The sequence below is a fragment of the Mastigoproctus giganteus genome, chromosome 1 (assembly GCF_048544385.1).
Source record: "Mastigoproctus giganteus isolate SK-2022 chromosome 1, ASM4854438v1, whole genome shotgun sequence".
In the NCBI taxonomy this organism is placed as follows: domain Eukaryota; kingdom Metazoa; phylum Arthropoda; class Arachnida; order Uropygi; family Thelyphonidae; genus Mastigoproctus; species Mastigoproctus giganteus.
This window is the reverse complement of record NC_143575.1, coordinates 264,832,549-264,855,397: the sequence shown is the minus strand read 5'-3', so window position 1 is coordinate 264,855,397 and position 22,849 is coordinate 264,832,549. Positions and strand designations below refer to the sequence as shown.

Here is a 22,849-nt window from a genome sequence, read left to right as displayed (position 1 = left end):
TTATTTTTTTATTTGGCTGATGCTATAATAGCTTGCTTTCTTACATCATGTGCCTCTAATAATGCTAATACTGTATGTACACTAAATACAGTTATGTACATCAAGCATTGTGCATCAAAAAGCTCTCTGTGGGAATGTATTGGATCTCCAACACGCTATGAATGTGATTATTTCAACTGTAAATTTTATAAGATCATATGGCTTTAATCACTATATGTTTCAAATTACAGTTTCTTTCTGAAATTGAAGCTGAATACGAAGATGTAATTTTACGCAGTGTAGTGAGATGGCTTAGTCTTGGAAAAGTCTTATGTTGTTTCTTTAAACTGCGTCATGAAATTGATATTTTTAAGACAGAAAACGGGAAAACCAATAAAAGAACTATCAAATATGCTTGATCTTGCAATTGTTACAGACATTTCTAATCATTTTAATGCTCTTAATTTTAACCTACAAGGGAAAGTAAAGTTAGTCTCTGATTTGTATGATGACATCCTTTGTAAAAAGTATAGGTGGAAAAGGACCAGGGTATGTCTGCCAGGGGCAAAGGTTGATGACGTTGTAGAGCAGATATCATCTTTTAGGGGCACAAAAGGTGATATAGTTGTACACGTTGGCACTAATGATATTACGAGTAGGAGACCAGCGGAATTACTTAACAAGTACAGGTCACTGTTGAACAAAAGCCGTGAATTAGGGGTGAATTTGAAAGTGTCTGCAATTCTGCCCAGACACGATAGGAGGGAGTATATGATGAGAGCCTTGTCGATCAATTCGGCCCTGGAAAGATTGTGCAAGGCTCAAAGGGTAGAATTTTTTTCAGCCTGGACTGTACTTGTTAACAGGAGACATTGCTTCTACAGGGATGGGATACACTTAAATAGAAAGGGTGCAAGAATATTTGCTGATGCTATCGAGGCAGTGTTAGGTGGGTCGGAAAACTGATAGCTTGGGGGGGATACAAGGGATAATAGATTAACAGTAGCCGTAGGCAGAGGTGAAGGTGATTCTTGCACAACTTCTATTAGAATAAGTAGCAACCTGGAGCGACGGGTGTTCGGTTTTCAGGGACGTGTGGCAGTCATCGTGAAACAGGTGGGTATATGGGATGTGTTAGGGTAACTAGGAATAGGAGTAGGAGCATGTATACTTGCATGTATACCAATGCTAGAAGTATAGTAAATAAATTTGATGAATTTGAAGTGTTGGTCAAGACATCAAAGGCGGATATTGTTGGGATATCAGAGACGTGGTGTCACACAGATATAAGCAGTGCAGAACTGGAATTTGGGGAGTACAACGTCTACAGAAAGGATAGACAGGATGGGAAGGGAGGAGAGGTTATGCTATTAGTTAAGAAACTTTTGATATCATAAAATTTTGATATCATACAAATTTGGATTTGAGGAAAGCTTTTGACACTGTTGCGCATGGAAGACTATTGTACAAATTGGAGCCGAATGGTATTAAGGGTAAGTTGCTACAATGGATAAAAGGATGGTTAAGTGGGAGAAGACACAGGGCGGTAATCAATGGGTGCTGCTCTTCGTGGACTAATGTTATTAATGGAGTCCCACAGGGTTCGGTGTTGGGTCCACTGTTGTTTTGTATATTTATCAATGATATTGATGAAGGTATATCAGGCTTAATGTCGAAGTTTGCAGATGACACGAAGGTTGGCAGGGTTGTTAATGACAGTAATGGCAGTGTGCTACTGCAACAGGATCTAGATAATTTGGGCAGATGGGCTAAGAAGTGGCAACTGAAGTTCAACCTTGACAAATGCAAAGTACTGCATATGGGTAGAAGTAACCCCAGAGAAACGTACCAACTGTGTGGTACTACACTTAAGGTGGTAGAAAATGAAAAAGACCTGGGAGCAATTGTGCAGGCAGATATGAAGTTTTCTGAGCAATGCAGACAGGCTGCCAGGGCAGGTCATGGGGTTTTGTCAATGATATATAGAAATTTTGCTAGCAGGGAAAACGAGGTGATTGTCCCTCTGTATAAGGCAATGGTCAGGCCACGCCTTGAGTACTGCGTACAGGTCTGGAGGCCTCATTTTAGGAAGGATGTAGATTTTCTTGAGCGTGTACAGAGAAGGGCAACAAGATTGGTGAGGGGAATGAAGGGATTCTCTTATCAAGAGAGGCTTAAGTTCTGCAAATTGCAGTGGCTGGAGACTAGGCACCTGCGCGGTGATCTGATTGAGGTCTATAAGGCCTTGAATGGGTTGAGCACGCTGAATTCTGATGGGATCCTTCCACTTGTTCAGATTACGAACCTAAGGGGGCATAAATTCAAATTAAGAAAGGACAGATGTAAAATTGATGTGCGGAAATTTGCCTTTAGCCAGCAGGTGGTTAATTGCTGGAACAAAACTTCCATCTGTCGTTGTGGAAGTTGATAGGTTGAATAAATTTAAGGAGGAACTGGACAGGCATTTGGAGGGAATGGTGCGATTTTTTTTTTTTTTTTTTTTTGGCTGATGCTGCATAAGCTCATACACTTGCTTTCTTGCATCACGTTTCACTACTACTACTACATCAAATCATTTCAGAATAAGTTGTGATCAGAATAAGTAATTTAAATCCTAAATTGAGAAAGGCAATTTAGTTTACTTTGAATGTTGTATCGAGCTAAAAGAGAATTGTAGAGAATTATTTTATTTTATTTCTCTGGTAACAATAAATAAACAATGAGGATTTTTTTTACCAAGTTAAATATAAAACATAATGTAGTTTCCAATTGTACTAATAGATGGCGTGGCAATCTTGGGAAGAACTGTCATTTGAAGATTTATTTTGTTATTGTTTATCATTATTTTTATTTATTATTTATTATAATTTATTATTTATTATTTATTTTTTATTATAATTAATACTTATTTATTTATTATAATTCATTATTTATTTATTTTTTAATTATTTATTTCTTTATTTATTATTTATTATTTATTATACAGTATATATATTTATTATTTTTTTTTTCTTTTATTTGTAGCACTGGGACAACCATGGTGGATCAAAGGGTCTTCATTAGTCACCCTCTGTTGTTTTTTGTTTCTTTCTGTTTTTCTGTTTGTTACCTTAAAATGAAATTAATTTTTTTTTAAACTTGTAATTGGCTAAGTTGGTTTTAAATAAAATAAAGTCCAAATATACAAACAAAATTTTTATTTAATAATACAATTTTATTGAGTGAAGATCAAAATCCAACGCAGACAATTGGACTAACATATTCGTAATTATTAATTACAATTAATTAATTCATAATTATCTCTCTACTGCAACCATGCAGTAAATATAATATTTCACGCTAAATTCCACTTAATTTTCCTTACTACCGATAGATGGCGCTTTTGTACTATTCAGTTATTGGATAATACGCAACCGTGGCAATTCCACACTGGTTTTGAGCATTTCGGGCCATCATGATGTATCCTTTCATACCCCAACTCTCTCCCCAACTGCAAAAGAAAAGAAAAAGATATATATTTAACCAAAACCACATTCGAGTTCATTCCTCATCTGTGGGATTTAATCTTTTTTTAAAATAAATAATTCGAGTATTTAAACACTAGAGTACAGTAGTACACGCGTTTGAGTTGACCATGGATTTCACATCAATGATTATAAAATTTCGACTTTTTCCCCCCGGTTTTTCCATCTGGACTTAGCATTAAATTAAAGTTTAAAAAATTTAAATTTAAAATGAAAATTAAATACGATATTATTCGACTGAGTAATAGTAATCAGAAATTGGGTGGTTAAAGAAATAATCATTGGAAAAGGGCCTTTACGTACCTGTTTTTTACCAGCCAATAATCTTGATCCCTTAGGGTGCCATAACCCACAATTAAAACAGCCTGATTCACTTTCTTGGAGCTACAGTAGGTGTTGTTATAAATACCACTTCTAAAAATAGAAATAAAATGAAGGTTAAGCCTAGAAAAGGATTCGTTAACTGAGAAATTAGAATTGTCACAATAAAGACTCATTAAGAAGTAGATAAGAAAATAAAGGCGGTTAGTGTCTTACTTATATTGCTGAAAGGTTTCATTTCTTGCATCTACAACTGCAGACACCGGCCCTACACGGGCAACAACAGCCAGCAGGTTGCTTTCGTCATTTTCAATTTTTACGTACTTCCTACATCTGGCTCCCACTGTTGCATTCTTAAACTTGCAAACACCATTCTGTAATAAAAAAATAAACAAATTGTAATTCTTAAAACCGATACCAGGTGGCGCTCTAGGATTATGGTGATGGAAACGAGTAAATTATTTAAAGAAAAGTTTTATACAATAGGTTTAAACAGGTGCGTGCACGTTGTAACATGTTAACACATGCAAAGGCAGGTTGGGACATGTTTATACAAGTTCAAACAGGCTATAACATGTTCATACTGGTTTATACGTGTTCAATGAAGTATTTATTTGTATATCTTGTGGATTTGGATACATACCTGTGCAATATATGGATAGGAACTCTCTGTATCTATCCCATTCTTCTTGACATACATAAAGCCCCTGGAAATATGGCCCCCACTACAGCCATAGTTTCCTAAAAGCATGCAAAAGAAGGTTAGCGTTGAGGAATATTTTTAAAAAAATGTTGCAAGTTGAGGAGATTCAAAATACTCACTTTCGCTTCTGGAACAATCTACCAGATTCTGGGCACTCAGCCCAACCAATTTTCCAGTGGCCTTTTTAACTTGACCCTCCAGTGAACCTGCAACGGAAAATGCCCAATCAGAGATGCATAAACCCTGCAAGAAATAAAAAATATATATATATATAATAAACAAAGAATTAAATAATAAGTGTAACCAACAAAACTCTAAGCAAATTCTCTCACCTTAACTCAACTGCGGCCGAGTGGACAGCATGGGAATAGGAACGAACCCCTACATTCTGGTTCCCCAAACCACACTTTATTTTAAATCCATCAGTGGGAAGTGGTTTTCTCTTTGATTGGACTGACAAAATCAATTTTCGACGTTTGATAAGTCTTGTTTCCCATGGATGATTCAACATGATAATATAACTGCTCACTCAGCACAACTTGCAACTTGCAACCCCAAGAAACTTGTGATTGACCAAGTGACAACTCACATTTGAAAACCGTGCGTTTAATTATCTATGATGCCACTGCAAAAGGCTTCTAATTTTTTGGCCAGTGAATGTATACTGGTTAAAACTGCTCTAACTATCAGGTCGAATGACCTACACAGTTCTCAGTTTCTAATATTAAAGACAGAGAACACAAGAGCATTACCGTATTTAGCGATTACCTAACCTTTTCCCACGGTCAACGTAAATGCGTGCGCCACTGTACTCGCGGCTGACCACTCGACTTCATCATAACACAGAAATATCTTTCAACTTACGAACTAATCTTAAACTACAGCGTTCTTTACCTCATCTTTGACTGGTGTGACGTATCCCTTCTGTCTCCAATCTAAATTTTCCGGTAAGTCACTGTAATTGAATCGAACAAATATCTCGTGTTCCGGTTCAGAATCATAGTCATGTAAAGATTCTTGAAACTCTTTATTGCTCTAAAACAAAGGTGAAGAACATCTGGTTAGAATCAAATCATGGATATTAATTTAAAAAATAAATTTGTAACTATGCACATCACAAATACTGTTAATTCTTATAGTGATGCTTTCATAATTCATTTCCCTCTTTCTTCATTTCATTATCACAGCTCCCGGTGATTGATTAATCCAATTGTTAATTTCATGATTTGTCTTCCATTAATAATTTCATGATTCGCAACTCCCATAATTAATTTCATGATTCCTGTGCTCATTGTTAATTTAACAATTCGTGTCTGTGATTGTTAATTTCATGATTCCTGTCTCCCATTGTAAATTTCATGATGCATGTTTCCCATTGTTAATTTCACGTGTCCCTCAATTTCATGATTCGTGTTTCTCATTGTTAATTTCATGCATCCTTCATTGTTAATTTCATGATTCGTGCCTCCAATTCTTAATTTCACGATTTGTGTCTTCCATTGTTAATTGCACGTGTCCCTCATTGTTAATTTCATGATTCGTGTCGCCTATTCTTAATTTCATGATTTCCATTTCTTATTCTTAATTTCACGATTCGTGTCTTTCATTGTTAAAGTCATGATTAGTGTGCCTCATCTGCCCATTGTTAATGCCACGATTCTTGTCTCCCATTGTTAATTTCATGATTCGTGTCTCCAATTCTTAATTTCATGATTCGTGTCTTCCTTTGTTAATTTCACGATTCGTGTCTTTCATTGTTAATTTCATGATTCGTGTTGCCGATTGTTAATATCATGATTAGTAGCTCCATTTTGCCATTGTTAATGTCACGATTCTTTTCTCCCATTGTTAATGTCACGATTCTTTTCTCCCATTGTTAATGTCACGATTCTTTTCTCCCATTGTTAATGTCACGATTCTTGTCTTCCATTATTAATTTCATGATTTGCGCCTCCCATTGTTAATTTCATGCTCCTGCCGTTTGTTTTGGAGCACAAAAATATTAAATTAAGAAATATCGCTTGGCTTATTTAGAAAATATATAGTGAAAAAAAAGTTAAAGTACTTAATACGAAAGGCATTACTTACCATGTCAGAGAACCGATTTATCCCTAGAGTAAAAGAAACTCGACCATTTTTGGCTTTTTTATTATGATCTTGAACAAAGAGCAGATTTTCTTCCCATATCTGGCGACGAGCAGAATCTTCTTTGTTATTTGAATAATATTTTTCGAAAGTTAACTGAAAAATCAAAAGGAAAAAATATTAATTCAGTTGTAAAATATATCAAAGTAAAAATGAATAGGCTCAAAATTTGTCTATTTTGAATTCTACGTATCGAAGTTGAAAATGTTAAGACACTGACCTTATATTCCTGCCAAGCAACGTCCAGCTCAGGATCAAAAGAGTAAATTGTTGGCAGTGCCAGAACCAAAAACGTGAAATACATTGTGAGAGTAAGTTGATTGAACGGGTCTTCAGGAAAAGATTCTAGAAACACATCTTGGGTACAAAGCTTCTCGAAGGAGTAACTAATAACTCCTTTCAACCCTATTTATAAACGCAAAAACTAAACTGATGACACCGAATTCAACACCAGAAGAAAAGGATTTCGGTTTAGGATATCAATTCTGTTAAACAAAAGGAGGGGTTTTTTTTATCAAAACGAAAGATCAATAAGGACACTGTGATTTCATGCGAAGAATAAATATTCGTTTAGAAACTGCAAACAGGATGTCAGTTTACATATATTGTTGTCTTTTTTTTTTTTTTTTATGAAAACCCCAAACACGAAAGGTATCAAAACCTATAGTACTTAGTACCGTGCATGGGTTGAAGGTGAAGTATGGGGGGAGAGGGATGCTGGAAACTTTGCTCTAGAGACTAAACATGGGTTTCACCACTTCAAGCCTCCAATAAGCAAAGTGGTGGTATTTCACCGGTTGATGAAAGTCATCTACCACCTTAAACCTGCTGTTGACTGGTGGTGGCACGTGTTCGAATTAGTTTGGAAGAGAGGGGGAGATTATAGAAGCTAATTCAGAAGAAGAGTACCCATGGAAGTATCTGTTGAAAACGCATGCAGCAGAAACAATACGCCTATGAGACAGAGAGTGAAGAGAGACTCTGTTAGAGATGAGTCATTAATTAATCTAGCTGCCCTCATCTGAGTGGAATCTAGAAGTCTGAGAGAGGTTTTGGGGCATCGCCCCAGATGTGGGAATAATATTCATGGTAGGGCTGATTTCAATAGAAATCTGTTTATGTCAAGGGAGATTAGAAGTGAGGGTAATCCCTAATAGAGATATGTGATCTTGTCTAGAATGAGTGTCATCAAAGATAAGAACAAGGACAGAAGAATCCTTTTTGAGAGATATAAGACAGGACTGAGTTTTAGAAGGATTGAAATGAACCAAGTTATCTCTGCACCCCTCTGTAGAATCCTTGGAGATGGATATTCGAAAAGTTGAAACTGATTGAGCAGGGCAAGGTTTCTCAAACTGGAAAGTGGAATGCAATGTGCTACCAGCAGCAAAACTACTAATAGTATTTCGGGTCAGTGGGGGAAGGTCATTAATATACAAGAGGAAAAGAGTAGAGAAAGAATTCTACACTTGTATTAGTGGAGAAGTTAGACGATAAAGAGCCGTCTACCATCAACTGTATTTCAAATATACTCGAATATATTTCCAAAAGTTTGAAACAGCTGCAACAAGGTCCAGAAGCGTGAAGGATTCTATGTCTGTGGTTCCATTGTATGTTCCGTTTCTCCATCTTTTGTCTTGTTGCTCCGGTGAATCAAACTCTGGGAGGTCCCTAGGGAAAAGGTTAGAGACAATAGTCTCGACTGTAGTCATACCCTTAACAACCACAGTATTATACACACACCAGAAAGCATCTTATTTCTTGTTATGCGATATATCAAATGCAATCCATGAGTCCTGTATTTTCCATATAATTGTGGTGACTACCAACTCATTGATTAGAATGACTATAGTGGCCTTTGAGGAGCTTCATGTGATTGAATTAATCTGAGTGAAGTTGAAAATCCCTTTATGGATCAAACCACCAACCTGAGAAAAGTGGAAAGATTTCTGTAAAAAGATATGTCCATTGAGTGTTCAATTGCTGTGGCTTTGATTTCGTCCATGACGACTCTGGACCACTGGCTGTTGATCTGCAGAATTTTGATTTCCTCAAAAGGATAAACATGTAATAAAGGATTTATTAAGGACGATTTATTCATATTGGGTTCTCGTGTTTACCATTTGGACTGTCTTTATGTATTCCCCGGCATTGGCTGTCCCAGACTGAGTGCTGGCGATCTCTATTTCGTCGCTTGCAGTTCACACACTTGGGGGGGGGGGGGTCGTCCTTGTGCGGACAATCTGGAAAGGCTTGGCCGCCGTTTGCGCAGTGACCACAAGACACTGTTTTGTGCGTGCAGTTCTGATCTGAGTGGCCAAAGGGCAAACATTGGAAGCACTTTGTAACCACCGCCGTCAAACGGCGGAATTTATGGGATGTGAATCCCAAATATATGTGGTCGTTTTGCATGAGGTAATTCATGAGTTTTTGTGCGAGTCCAATGATCCAATTTGTTACAGGAGCTTAATCTAAATGTGGTGCCCGCTGACACATCTTCCTGTTGAAATCCGTAATCTTGAAATTTTTCATGTATAGATCCTCCAGAATATCCTTCTTGGAGTAATCTTTGGGCACACGGCATTGAGTAGTCTTTAGGCATTGAGTCCACTAGTTCACGAAAGCGTTCCACAGGTATTTTTATCGCCCCATAAGATGGTATTAAATTTTTGAAAGGTGCCTTCGAGGTTTATTAAAATCAACGGTTTCTACTTCCCCTTAGGAGTCATAAACCTGAGTTCCCTCCTTGTTTTGAAACTACGTGGAGTGTTCGAAAAGTTCGTAGGCTGGGTGTGAAGGGTGTATTTCAATAGTCTGATAAAATGTTACTTTTCAACATAGTCCCCTTTGAAGTTAATACACTTTTGCCACCGATGTTGAAATGCATTGAGTCCAACTCCCAAAAAAAAATTCCTGTTGGGTCTCAAGAAACATATCCACAGCCGAAATGATGTCACTGTTGGTGGAAAAACGGATGTCAGCCAGATATTTTTTCAAATTAGGATATAGATAAAAGTCCGATGATGCTAGATCTGGTGAATATGGGGAATGGTCCAAGCGGCAGACGTAGTGCCTTGTTCCTGAAGGAACAAGGCTCCTATGCTTTGTTCTTGGCGTATATGTTTGATGTTTTCATGCAAACGCCTCACAAGGTCTGCATAATATGCCCTTGTGGCTGTTTCACCTTTCTAAAGATAACCCACCAGCAAAATTCATCAGAGTTCCAAAAACTGATGCCATCAACTTCTTTGCAGAGGGATGAAGAATGCCTTTCCGCTGTTTGGAGAGCTCCTTTGTTTCTAGCTGAAAGTGTTGGAGCATTATCCCATTAGTGATCGCAAACTTTGCAAAGATTTTTTCTGAATCTCTTTTAAAAAGATGCAATCACTTAATTTGACAAATCTTGGGAATTTTTTGATCTGCAGTCAACAACTTTGGGATCTATCGTGCTGACACCTTTTTTCACAGCAAGACCCCAGTTGTTAAGTGGTACGCACGTTCAAGTGAAATGCCAAAGACGATGGAAATGTACCGAACTTCCACTCCTCATCTACTTATCACCAGATTACGCACACTGTCAACAAAGTCTGGTGGGATGAACGTTGCAAATTTTCCACAGATTGAGTCATTTTTTGGAATTTTCCCCTTGTTTATTTAAATTCTGTTGCCCACTCCTTAACCAAGGAGCATCAAGCATGTCGTAAAAATATCCTCATGAATTGTCTTTGGCTTTAGACCTTTTTTAACAATGATTGCACTGTGGTGACTGATTTTGTCCATCTTTCCTCACAAATTTTTTTACTTGAGGACTTGCAATTAAAAAAAGATAATTGGAACTGCATGGAACTTGGTGAGTTACTGTTTGAAGTGCTAAATATTAAGAACAGAAAATTGTACCACTACACCACTATCATTTCATACTCAGGGCTCCGAAGTTTTTAAACTTCCCACCAGTATTCTCTGCTTCTTGTGTTGATTACTATGGTGTTTTAGAATCCTTCCCAATCGAACATGCACGGTGACAGAGTTTTGGATGGATCTATTAAGGGTTTATAATTAGTGAATTTAATTTAAATATTCTTAAAAGTCATTTGGGGGCATCGCCCCAGATGTGGGAACAATATTCCGTGGTAGGGCGGTGGAAAGTGGAATGTAATGCGCTATCATTAACAAAACGATGGATAGGATTTCCAGTCAATGGAAGAAGGTCTTTAATATACAAGAGTTAAAGAGTGGGGGAAAGAACTGAACCTGCATTAATGGAGAAATCAGAGGAGAGAGAGAGCCATCTACCATCACCCTCAGTGAGCGGACAGAAAACTGGATACCCAATTCCAGAAACAGTTGGCAAACCATAAGCTGGAAGCTTATTAAATAACCTTTATGACAAAGAAGATCAAAACCCTTTGAAATGTCATGAGCAAACTGCTTCAGTTTTGCTAAACTTTTCCATTGAATTTGTCTATAGTTGGGTAACATAAGCCAGGCTTGTGTTCTTCCATACAGGAAGAAAAGCACCAGTGAATAAGAAATATGATAGGAATAAGGAAGTGTAAAACGCGACACATAACAGTAGTAAGCTCAGGAAACAGGTTTTTGAGGACATGTGGAGAATTAGCATCAGCAACTGGAGCTTTCTTGGTTTCAAGATTATTAAAAATCCCTCTGACATCCTTTTGATGGCAGAACACAAGTTTTATTGAATGGAGTTTTCTGGGAATGGTAGGAAGCGGTTTACCAAGATCATTAATACACGAGGTTGAAGAAAAGTAGGATGCGAGCAGGTCACTTTGTATTAGATGACTTTGAAAATTATTTTTCATTCTGTTTATTAAGGATACTGGACGCCAGTTATGGAGATTTTGTGTGCTCCCCCATCTTGGGAATTGTGTCACAGAAGTAGTGACTGATCCTGCAGTCCATGGAATTGTGCTTCTTCAAGCATTGGTAGTACTAGTACTCGGAGATGATCCAAAAGTTTTGAAAGAATTCAGCCCTCGAAATAGACTTTCGCCTATTTCGCTAAGATTCACAACTTTACAAGTGTTTGTAAGAACTAATCCACAAGACGATAGCATGCCATTATTTTGAACACTGACCAACGTGTTCGAATCTACAAGACGCTTTAGTGTTGTCGGGGGGAACCAGGTATTCTGAGGCCATAAACGATTTTTTATTCTTAATTTGTCAGTAGGAAGTGGTCAGCACTTTGATTGGACTCAGTCAACTTATTTAGTTTTACAAGTTTATGTGTTCATGGATGCTTCGCCACTGCAATACAACTGCTCAAACAATTCTTGCCCTGCAATATTTGGCGAAATACTGCATTCCAGACACAGTTCCCTTATTGAACCGATATGGCTCCATTTAACTCATTGGCACTCTAGAAGTACCCATACTGCCCAGAACGTTGAACTTTTCTCACTGTCTGGTTGAATGTTCTATACAATTACTCTGGACGGCCACATAGAGTCAGAGCAAGTTACAAGACAGGGATCATAAGAACATCACCGTATTTAGCTTTCATCTGGGCTCGAATCACGGTCGGTTCAAATGCATGTACCACTCTAACCGCTGCTGCCTGCATGCCACATTCGGTTACGACATACCACAGAACTATAGCTTTCAACTTGCAAACTAATTTTAGACTTCTGCGTTCTTTATTTCCTCTTTGATTGGAGTCAAGTCTTCTTCCTTTCTCTAATCCGCAGTATCCGGATTGCACCAGCTTAAAGACCAAAGAGGCTTTCAGGATTCTAACAACACGCCTTTGATATGAATAGTGATCTTTCTGTGTAGCTTCTTTCAAGGAGGCTCAGTCCATACTGATATAGGAATCCCTCCCCAACTGCTGATTTCGACAACCTCTTTTTTTTACGCACGCTCAGTTCATTACAATCTTCTTAAACAAAACAACTTCACGGTTATTGCTCTCACCCCCTGCAGATCCCATGGGCTGGTCTAGGAGCATTAACAGATTTAGGAAGTCTTGAATCCTGGTACATATTTTATTGGAGTTCTTAAAAATAAGGTGGCGGGAGCCCTGGTTTCCGGATCCTTCACAATCTTCAGGATTGGAGATTGGAGCAACTGCACCACTGCATCCTCTATAAATCCAGCCTCTATGAACCATCATAGGAATCTAATTTTACGTTATATCCTCTCAAGGACATTCTTCAGTACCATACATACCATGCAACCCAATTAATTTCCGTGAGATCCTTAAAAACTCGTTGGATCTGTTTACGGTCCTCCAGTTGGTGACCTACAGTACAGTCAAGTGAAGTAATTTCCATGAATATATCCCCTCGGGTTGGTGGGATTTCTGTAAGAGCTCATTAGTCTACAAACTAAAAAACTATATTTCATGTAACTTATTTCATCATATAAGAAAGTGGTTTTGGTTTAGAATTCTTAAGAATTTATTCTGGAGAGAAAACAGGGGATTATCTGTAAACGAAAGATCGATAAAAAGACTATGATAAGATGGTATGACCTCATGCCAAAAATAAACAGTACTTCAGCAACCAAAAGCAAGGAGTTACACTAGTGGACAAAAAAAAAATATTGAAATGACCTTCCATCCAAATATCCTCCATGAGATTTTATCGTTGCCTTACACAGATGCCATTCTGAATATTAAGTTTATAATGGTACCTTGAATAGCATTATTCCAAGCGATCTGCAAAGTTCTCCATAAATTTGTGAAGGTGGAGAGTCATCACGGACTTGCCGGTGTAGATGATCCCATAAAAGATCTATTTGGGTTTAAGTCAGGCAATTGGGATGACTACACCATCATTTGCAATACCCCCTCCTGTTGTTTAGTTGCTGGAAAGTCCCTGCACAGCATAGACTTGTGCTTTCATAGTCTTGTTCGAATATAAAATTTCTTCCACAAAATCGAAGTCCAGAGGATATTACATAATGTTCAATAATGCATTTATAGCCTTCTTTTCTTCAAATTCGTTGGATTCTGAAGATGTCACCCGCTCCAGAAAAAACAGAAGCAACCACAGATCAAGATGGCGCCACCACTGTGCTTGACTGTGGGCACTAAACAATGTGGCACCATTTTTTCTACAGGAATCCAAAACTTTCAAATTTGGATTCATCCGTCCACAATTTGCTTTTTCATTCTTCAATTGTCCAATGTTGGCTCAGTCTAAGCCAACCGTTTCTTTCGATTTTACGGTTTTAATAATGGTCTTCGGAACTCTACAAGACCATGAAACCTTCTTAAAACAGTTTCACAGTGGACGTAGATACGGGAGTTTGTTCCTATTGAACTCAGCTACGAGTTCCTTATTTCTTTCCACGTTTACCACGAAATGCATAAAACGTACACCAATTCTTAATCCACATTATTGCAAACACTCCAGAATCATCTCCAATCTTCTATAATATTGAGAGAACACTCCCACTTTCTAGAATAATCTACAATGTCCAACCACATCTCGGATTCATCTACACCTTTCTGGAATATTCTCAATTATTCTTAAATATCATTTTAAGTTTTTTTTTGGATTTTTATAAAGAATAGAAAACATTTTAATAAAAATTGTTAAACAAGTTGGTCCTATTTTAAAAATTGATTTTAGGAGGGAGTGGAGATGATTGGATTTAGGAGTATTACGATGGCAGCATCCTTTTAACATTTTAAATAACTCAACATCCTTCGGGGGAGTTCTTTAAAAATGAAGAATATCGCTTTTACAACCATAATTCCTTCCCACTTTTCATTTTAAAAAATTCGTTTCGTGTTGCGTTTTCAGTTCTGGTTGACAAGTTAAGAATTACAAACAGCATCTTGGAATTCATTTTTTTAAGAAATCGCTTTTGGTTCAGGTTTCGTTCATAAATGACGAGCGTCTCATTGACCCCGTGTACGGTACCTTATTATCAGCAGGGTGCAATTAGAGAGGGACAATGTCTACCGCATAGGGGTTATTGCAGATAATTATTTATATTACAGAACTTATTCTTACTTCTGGTTTTGATCCAACTGCAATTTGATAAAAGGACATAAAAGAGATAAAGACAGGAGATAAAGTGAGAATGACCTTCGTAAGTTTTATTTTGGTTTGTGTTAACCGCCGATAAGGGTTAGAATGCGGGCGACACTCCACTGTCGATTCCCAACTGCGTGCGTGTCAAACTGCTGATACTCCACCATGAACTGCGTACTCTTTCTGGTTTCGATCTGCGCCTTAGCTCAAGGGCTGAGTTTCAATTATCGCCACGACAAGCTGTGGGAAGAATACAAGGTAGACTAATTAATACTCTCTTTCTATCTATTTCTTTCTGGCTTTCTCTAACGCTCATGAGACTTTTCTTCTTTCAGACCAACTACAGCAAACAGTACTGGACCAAGCAGGAGGAATTGAAGCGTAGAAGTATCTGGGAGGGCAACTTAGCGATGATTGAAGATCACAACAGATTGGCGAAGGAGAGAAACTTTTCTTTTTTTCTAGGGATCAACAGGTTTGCAGACTGGGTGAGTATTTCTGGTTGAATTTTATGGAGCATTAAGTCCACTGGACAAGATTCAACAATCGTATCCAGTCCATTAATGATTCATGTGAGACGGTGGCTAATAATAGATTTTTAATTTCAGAGTCACCAGGAATTTGTTCAAACTATGAATGGATATTGGCGTGTTGATAATCAATCAAGTGCCATCCCCGATGATCTCTTCATACCTCCCAGATACGAGTCCCTTCCTGATAGTGTTGATTGGCGAACAAAAGGTTTTGTCACTGAGGTCAAAGACCAGGTAGGATATATTGGAAGAATTTCTTCTTCTAACTCTGAAAAATCCATAATTTTTTAGTTGAGTTTTCCCAGTTCAGACAAGATTAAACGCTAATTTCAAATAATTTGGTCTCGTTTTAGGGTGAATGCGGGTCATGTTGGGCTTTTTCTGCCACGGGATCGCTGGAAGGTCAGAATAAGAAAAAAAGTGGGACGTTGGTATCCCTAAGCGAGCAGAATTTGGTAGATTGTTCACAGAAGGAAGGTAAAAGAATATCTTAACTAATTTTTTCTTAAGTAGTGCTGAGTTAGCTGATCTCAATCAAAGATATTAGAATTTTATTTAGTCTTTGTAGTCTTAATATACGTAAAACCGTTATTTCGTTCGAATCTTGCAGCCAATGTTTTTGTATAGAGTGGGAGGGAATTCAAATTTTTAATTGTGGTAACTCTAACGTACAATTACATAACGTAATACGCATCCCTGCATTTAGGATTCTATTAGATAGCGTAGTATTGACAATTAATTAATTAAATTTATTGATCTTATTAATTTAAAATATCATGCTTCAGACTAGAGCAGCAAAGCAACGGGCACAAAGTGGCAGGAGTATCACAGCCTAAAAAAATGTGCAACTTGTGAAATGTTTGCCGAACTCTCTGGAACAGAACATGATCTAGCCAAGGAGGATGTCTTCGTGTGTGCCAGGTGCAGAGAGTGTCTAGACATTAGGCATCATTTAAGCGTTCTACTGGGCGCTATGAGAGCTTTGAGGTGTAGGGTAGATGCCCTCGAAGAAATTAATATCAGGGGCCCGTCAAGCTCTCAGCTACCGAACTCAACGCCAGAGCTCACTCCTGGGCATCAGGCAACACAGCAGCAATCTCCAAAGCAGAATGTGCTGGTCCCAAAGGAACTGATTATTGTTGGTGACTCTATTTATTGTCAGGGAGATGAGGAATATATTGTGTAAAAAGGATAGATGGAACAGGACCAGGATGACGTTGTAGAGCAGATTTCATCTTCTAAGGGCACAAAAGGTGATATTGTTGTACACATTGGCACTAATCACCTTAAGAGTAAGAGATCTGCAGATTCACTTAACAAGTACAGGTCACTGTTGAAAAAAGGTCGTGAGTCAGGGTTAAATTTGAAAGTGTCTGCAATTCTGCCCAGACACGACAGGAGGGAATACATGATGAGAGCCTTGTAAATCAATTTTCATACCTATTAAGAAATATTATTCAAGGTTTAGGCCTAAATGGTTATCAAATGAACTAATGAGACTCGTGACAGAGAAGAAAAATGCATGGGATGCATATAAATTATCAAGCGACTCAGAAGCCTATGTTAGATATAAGCTAGTCTGTAATCAGGTCACAAAAGAGGTTAGGCAGGCGAAGGCAGATTACGAGAAATCTTTGGCAAACGATGCTTAGAAAAACAGCAAGGATTTCTTTACTTATATAAACTCTAGAAGAAGGGGATGAATCTGATGGTCCACTTGACATCGATGGTTCGACTGTTGACGATCCTGCTCAAATAGCAAACAAACTAAATGAGTATTTTGCATCTACATTCACACATGAGGAGTTATTAAGGTTTGAAAATGGCAGAAGGTTATCAAATTGTAGCAGGGTGCTTAATGACCTTGTAATAACTGAGAGCAAAGTGGAAGAGAAATTGTTGAAGTTAAACGTAAGAAAAGCACCTGGGGTGGATGGGATCTATCCAGTTATATTAAAGGAGGCGGCAAAGCAACTAAGCAAACCCTTAGCCATAATTATGAGAGCATCTTTGGACTCAGGGGAGGTTCCCACGGACTGGAGATGTGCAAATGTATCCCCAATTCACAAAGGGGGATCGAAGGGTGACTCGAGTAATTACAGACCAGTTAGTTTAACTTCTGTTCTGGGTAAAATAATGGAGTCACTGGTTAAAGATGCATTGCAGGATCATGTACACAAGACTGCAGCAATAATTCAGACACAGCATGGGTTTGTTAAGGGAAAGTCTTGTCTGACAAATTTGATAGGATATTTTGATGTGGTTACAAAGGAACTGGATGGGAAAAATAATTTTGATATCATATATTTGGATTTCAGGAAAACTTTTGACACTGTTGCGCATGGAAGACTATTCTACAAATTGGAGCAGAATGGTATTAAGGGTAAGTTGCTACAATGGATAAAAGGATGGTTGAGTGGGAGAACACAGAGTGTGGTAATCAACGGGTGCTGCTCTTGGTGGACTAATGTTATTAGTGGAGTCCTACAGGGTTCGGTGTTGGGTCCACTGATGTTTTGTTTATTTATCAATGATATTGATGAAGGTATATCAGGCTTAATGTCGAAGTTTGCAGATGACACAAAGGTTGGCAGGGTTGTTAATAACAGTAATGGCAGTGTGCTACTGCAACAGGATCTAGATAATTTGGGCAGATGGGCTAAGAAGTGGCAACTGAAGTTTAACCTTGACAAATGCAAAGTGCTGCATATGGGTAGAAGTAACCCCAGAGAAACGTACCAACTGTGTGGTACTACACTTAAGGTGGTAGAAAATGAAAAAGACCTGGGAGTAATTGTGGAGCCAGGATGCCAGGGCAGGTCATGGGGTTTTGTCAATGATATATAGGAATTTTGCTAGCAGGGAGAAGGAGGTGATTGTCCCTCTGTATAAGGCAATGGTCAGGCCACGCCTTGAGTACCGCGTACAGGTCTGGAGGCCTCATTTTAGGAAGGATGCAGATTTACTTGAGCGTGTACAGAGAAGGGCTACAAGATTGGTGTGGGGAATGAAGGGATCCCCCTACCAAGAGAGGCTTAAGTCCTGCAAATTGCAATGGCTTCAGACTAGGCACCTGCACGGTGATCTGACTGAGGGGGTAGAAGGTCTTGAATGGGTTGAGCACGTTGAATTCTGATGGGATCCTTCCACTTGTTCAGATTACGAACCTAAGGGGGCATAAATTCAAATTAAGAAAGGACAGATGTAGAATAGATGTGCGGAAATTTTCCTTTAGCCAGAGGGTGGTTAATTGCTGGAACAAACTTCCATCTGTCGTTGTGGAAGTTGATAGGTTGAATAAATTTAAGGAGGAACTGGACAGGCATTTGGAGGGAATGGCGTGATGATTTTTTTTTTTTTTTTTTTTGGCTGATGCTGCATAAGCTCATACACTTGCTTTCTTGCATCACATGCCCCTACTACTATCTACACTTGCTGGGCAAAAAATTAGAAACCTTTTTCAATTGATGTCAACGGATAAGATTGGTCGATAAAAATTAACATTTTTTTCGATCTCTGTTCAAGTTCAGGGTAATGCTTGTACATTTGAAGTTGCTGAATTCAATTATGGCAACCGTTTTGCTGTGATTTCTGTAGCATTTTTTAGTGAATCCCTCATCTTGCAACAGCAGTTTGATATAAGTACCCATAAAAATTCCCTCATTTATCTTGGCCTCTCTAATTGGAGGAAACTTTTGCCTCAAACAGGAAAGTCCTTCTCTTTTTTGCCCCTTGCTCTCACAAATATTTTCATCAAACCTAGCTTAATGTGCAATGGAGGTAAATAGATTTTTGACTTGTCCACCAAAGCAGAATGTGCTCCTTTTTCTGGTCTGGTGTAGTTTCTAAGTGGTTGTAGCCTGTAGTGGCAATCCTTCGTTCGGCTGTTAAAAGTGCTTTCAAACTGACCCTGTTTGAATCAATGAAAAGCTTCCACTGCTCGGGGGACGTGCTCTTGATGTAACTGTTTCATTAATCCTTGGACATTGTTACAATAAACCAAAGCACCATCCATTGAGTAATAGGTCGTTATGTTAGATTGCCTCTTCGTATAAAAAACACCTGGACATCCTCTTCAAGAAGATTCCACTGCTGAAGACTTGATCCTAGTAATTGAGCCTTGGTTTTGGAGAAGTCCAAGTCTCTAACAAAATCGTTCAATTCTGCCCAAGGGGTTAAATGAGGCTTTGAAGTACCAAGAGTTGAAAAGTCTTGATCTGTACTCCTTCCGAGTCCTGCATCATTTTCTGTCATTAAATTACGATATTTGAAAACTGAGGTTCTCCAAAACCCAATGGATTTCAAGCGAATTGTGAGTCACAATAGAAGGTTCAGGAACACAGGTGGCCCTTCTAGATACTGAATAAAGATTTCTACATCTTTTTGTGTGACTGGAGAAGGTTACTATGGTTACGACCCTATTTTTTTCCTTTATTTAGGGAACGAGGGATGCTCTGGTGGTTTTATGACAAAGGCTTTCCTTTACGTAAAACACAATGGAGGAATAGACACCGAGAAATCCTATCCATATGTAGGCAGAGTAAGTATGCAAAACCTTACGTATGTATACGGATTTTGCAGGGGGGAACTTTAATAATTTTAATAATTCTAAGTTTATTTTCTCTATATAGGATGGCAACTGCCAATTTCATAAAAACGATGTTGGCGCCACCTGTTCGGGATACAAGAAAATAAGGAGGGGTGAAGAGAAGGATTTGGCGGCTGCAATTGCCACAGTTGGTCCTATATCGGTTGCTATTGACGCTAGCAGCCCAAAATTTCAGTTTTATGAGTAAGTTATTCTCTATATTTGCCTATTAAGAGAAAGTATAGTTCCTCATACTTTCCCTCAATCTTTCTTCGTTGTTAAGAGACATTAGAGTGTTGAGTGTACGCTCAGTAGCCAAAAAATTAGAAACTTTTATTGAATACCTGTTGATACCAACTGAAAACGGTGCCTAATTTTTTGGCCAGTGAGTGTACTTCAGTCTTTAAGTTAATCGTTAAAATTAAAAAAGAAATGGAGTCACGAAGAGGTTCTCCCTCCCGACAAGCTGTTGATACTTAATTTTTACATTACTGGAAGGAGAGCTGGTTGAGGAATCCATCAATGCACTGTGTCCCAAATTTTGGTTGCTGTGATTCTCCTAGAGATCATTTTGATGGTGAAGATCTTTCTTTCATGCATTAAGGCTGAAGATCCAGTCAGTGCTTGGCCATTGGTGTTTTCAGACTCAAAACTACAATGTCTTGACTCGGATCCCCAGTAAGGTAATAACGAACCCGAAATTGATCAACATTAATAAATATCTAGAAGCATCCACTCTTTGGAATGTACTTGAGCAACGTGATAATCAACTTGCCCTAGATCTTTTAACTCGCTGGCTCATCATAAATTCTAATTTTGCAGCCTCGAAGAAAATAAAGATCTCTAATCGCACGAGAGGATAGTGGATTCCAGAGTGAGCAACAGCTTTAAGCTTAAACAGCAACTATACAAACAATTCCAGAGCCATAAAACATCACGTTGAACATGATGAACAAAATCTTGAGTCAGCCATCCACTTGGCCTCGAGGGCTTCTCATGAGGTCCTGTTTTCAAAAGCCCTCTTCCCTCTCCAGATTTTAGCTGCACAGCCAAACACTGCAATGTCACATTCAGGGTCCAGGTAACGCTACTAGCTTACTCAGTACCGAAATAGTGGATAGAAGACAACACATGACACTTGCTGTTAGGGAATTGATCAACTTGGAACTTCAATACATCTAGATGAGCAGATTGCTAACCGTTGATCTATTGTGCAAAGCGTAATAAATTTTCTGTCTGTAAGGAAGGAAGAATGTTCGTGGTAAGTGATTTCAAGGAGTGGCCTAACAAATACATATTCCATTTAAGCATTTATTTTTCTATCAAAGAGAAAATTACTTTCCAATTTCTCAAAGTAATCTAAGAAGGCAAGATGTAGTTGTTTTTATATTCAACAACACAACATCTCTATGGATTTATGTGGATTGAAATTCTCTTGTTGCTAGGAGTGGAGTTTACGACGACCCGGAATGCAGCTCCAAGTATTTAGATCATGGAGTACTGGTTGTTGGATACGATAGTTGGGAGAAGCAGAAGAAATACTGGACAGTGAAAAACAGGTAATCTCTCTTTGTATGTTGTCTTCGTGTGATCCGTGTGTTCTAATAGCCCTAAAGAGTAAAATTTATTTATTTTGTTTTCCTCTCTAGTTGGGGTATCAGCTGGGGTATGCAAGGTTACGTATTGATGTCCAGGAACAAGAAAAATCAGTGTGGGATTGCAACTGCAGCTACTTTTCCTTTACCTTGAAAACTTCTCTTAAGAATAAAGGCTTTTGATTAGTCCAATCAGATGTACCATCAATAAAAGAATTTCTTTCTTTGAATTTGAATATTAATTCTCAAACTCCACACCCCAAGCTGGAATTCATCTCTCCACTTGTGTATAACTCAATTCACTACTTTTGCAAAGGGTTAACATCCAACTGTCCGATATGAAGTCCATATCAAAGACATACGAGCACAATTAACCCCTCCCACCCTATATTCAACCCCCCAGAGGAAACGCCACCTTCCTATAGTTAATGTAGGTGTTTACAGTAATGGAAAGTATGTCCAATGGACATTAGGAAGAATAATACCACAATTTTTCTTCATGTCAACAGCTCACACGAGGTAAAGGATCCCATTTTCTTTGTCACAGTCTAGGGGATAAAAATAATGATCAGACTGCACGCTACAATCGGTATTTTAAAAATATGCCTTGTGACGTCATGCTGCGCATGCGTGCTTTCTTAAAGACGTTTTTCTTAAGGCATTGCTCATAGGAGCAAAGCAGGAGTGCAGATCAGAGGTTCAATTAAACTCCAAACCCCTCGAAATTAAAAAAAAGTTGACCCTAAATCGTCATTCTGACCAGTGCTGCCATCTGGTAATAGATTGTATGAACATCCTTTATCACATTACTTCGGATTAGCTTCTTAGGAGGGGTTAGGGTTGATTTAGAACCTAGTCATCTCTCTCTCCTAAATGCTAGGTGTGGCTTGCGTCTTCTCTATAATGGCCCATTTGTGACTTTAGGCTTAACTGCGCTTCCAAAGTACAGTAGCGTTCTGCGTAAAATATAAAGATTGATAAGGTTGACTACAACTGGCGCTTCAACCCAGCTGGAATGGATTCTGAGGACCCCTTTGGAGTTATTTATATTCGAGTCACTCGCTAGATGAGACATCTTTGCTTAAAGCTGATCGAGCTTACATACAAATAGGACATTTAGACCATCGGGAGTATCCACCAGTGAGAGAATTTATCACCACTAACGATCCTGGATCATTTTTAAAACAATATTCCTCAACCCAAGTAAAAGAAGACATCTAATTAAATCCTTTATAATTCCTCGATGGTTTTTAAAAAAAAAGAAAGAAAGAAAGAAAAAATTAGAGTTAAAATTGCGCCCATTACCCTCGCTCCAGGCTAGTAATTAACAACAAGACTCATTTGGCATAAATGCATTCATTAGAGAACAAACTCTCCACTGACTCTCCACTGTTCATAATGATTCTGAATGCCTCTGCCCAACAATACAAGATCTCGGTCGTTACTATGGGA

The 22,849-nt window shown here is 38.3% G+C and overlaps 2 protein-coding genes across 2 annotated transcripts in view; one reads left to right on the top strand and one right to left on the bottom strand.

Annotated features, from left to right (window-relative positions):
* Nucleotides 1-3,322: 3,322 nt before the first annotated feature.
* The window catches only part of LOC150091894 (cathepsin K-like), a 54,471-nt gene continuing 34,944 nt past the window's right edge, over nt 3,323-22,849 (bottom strand). The window contains exons 3-9 of the mRNA XM_090370099.1: nt 6,616-6,768; nt 5,422-5,562; nt 4,647-4,770; nt 4,468-4,565; nt 4,041-4,198; nt 3,807-3,917; nt 3,323-3,469 (exon numbers count right to left, since the gene is read on the bottom strand). Of these exons, the coding sequence (XP_090226225.1) occupies nt 3,367-3,469; nt 3,807-3,917; nt 4,041-4,198; nt 4,468-4,565; nt 4,647-4,770; nt 5,422-5,562; nt 6,616-6,768 (888 nt within the window). The 3' untranslated portion in view covers nt 3,323-3,366. The remainder of the gene's footprint in view (nt 3,470-3,806; nt 3,918-4,040; nt 4,199-4,467; nt 4,566-4,646; nt 4,771-5,421; nt 5,563-6,615; nt 6,769-22,849) is intronic.
* On the top strand, nt 14,765-21,551 carry LOC150091895 (cathepsin L1-like). The gene is made up of 8 exons (XM_090378028.1): nt 14,765-14,939; nt 15,017-15,169; nt 15,290-15,448; nt 15,568-15,691; nt 19,654-19,754; nt 19,846-20,006; nt 21,248-21,361; nt 21,452-21,551. Exons 1-8 carry the CDS (start codon nt 14,847-14,849, stop codon nt 21,549-21,551), a joined length of 1,005 nt encoding a protein of 334 aa, XP_090234154.1. The 5' UTR covers nt 14,765-14,846.

What these genes read in the sequence shown, in the direction of transcription:
- LOC150091895 (XM_090378028.1), top strand. Translation starts at nt 14,847, where the DNA reads ATGAACTGCGTACTCTTTCTGGTTTCGATCTGCGCCTTAGCTCAAGGG. An exon ending in TCAACAGGTTTGCAGACTGG is followed by an intron (nt 15,170 to 15,289) that starts GTGAGTATTTCT and finishes TTTTAATTTCAG; the next exon opens with AGTCACCAGGAATTTGTTCA. An exon ending in TACTGGACAGTGAAAAACAG is followed by an intron (nt 21,362 to 21,451) that starts GTAATCTCTCTT and finishes TTTCCTCTCTAG; the next exon opens with TTGGGGTATCAGCTGGGGTA.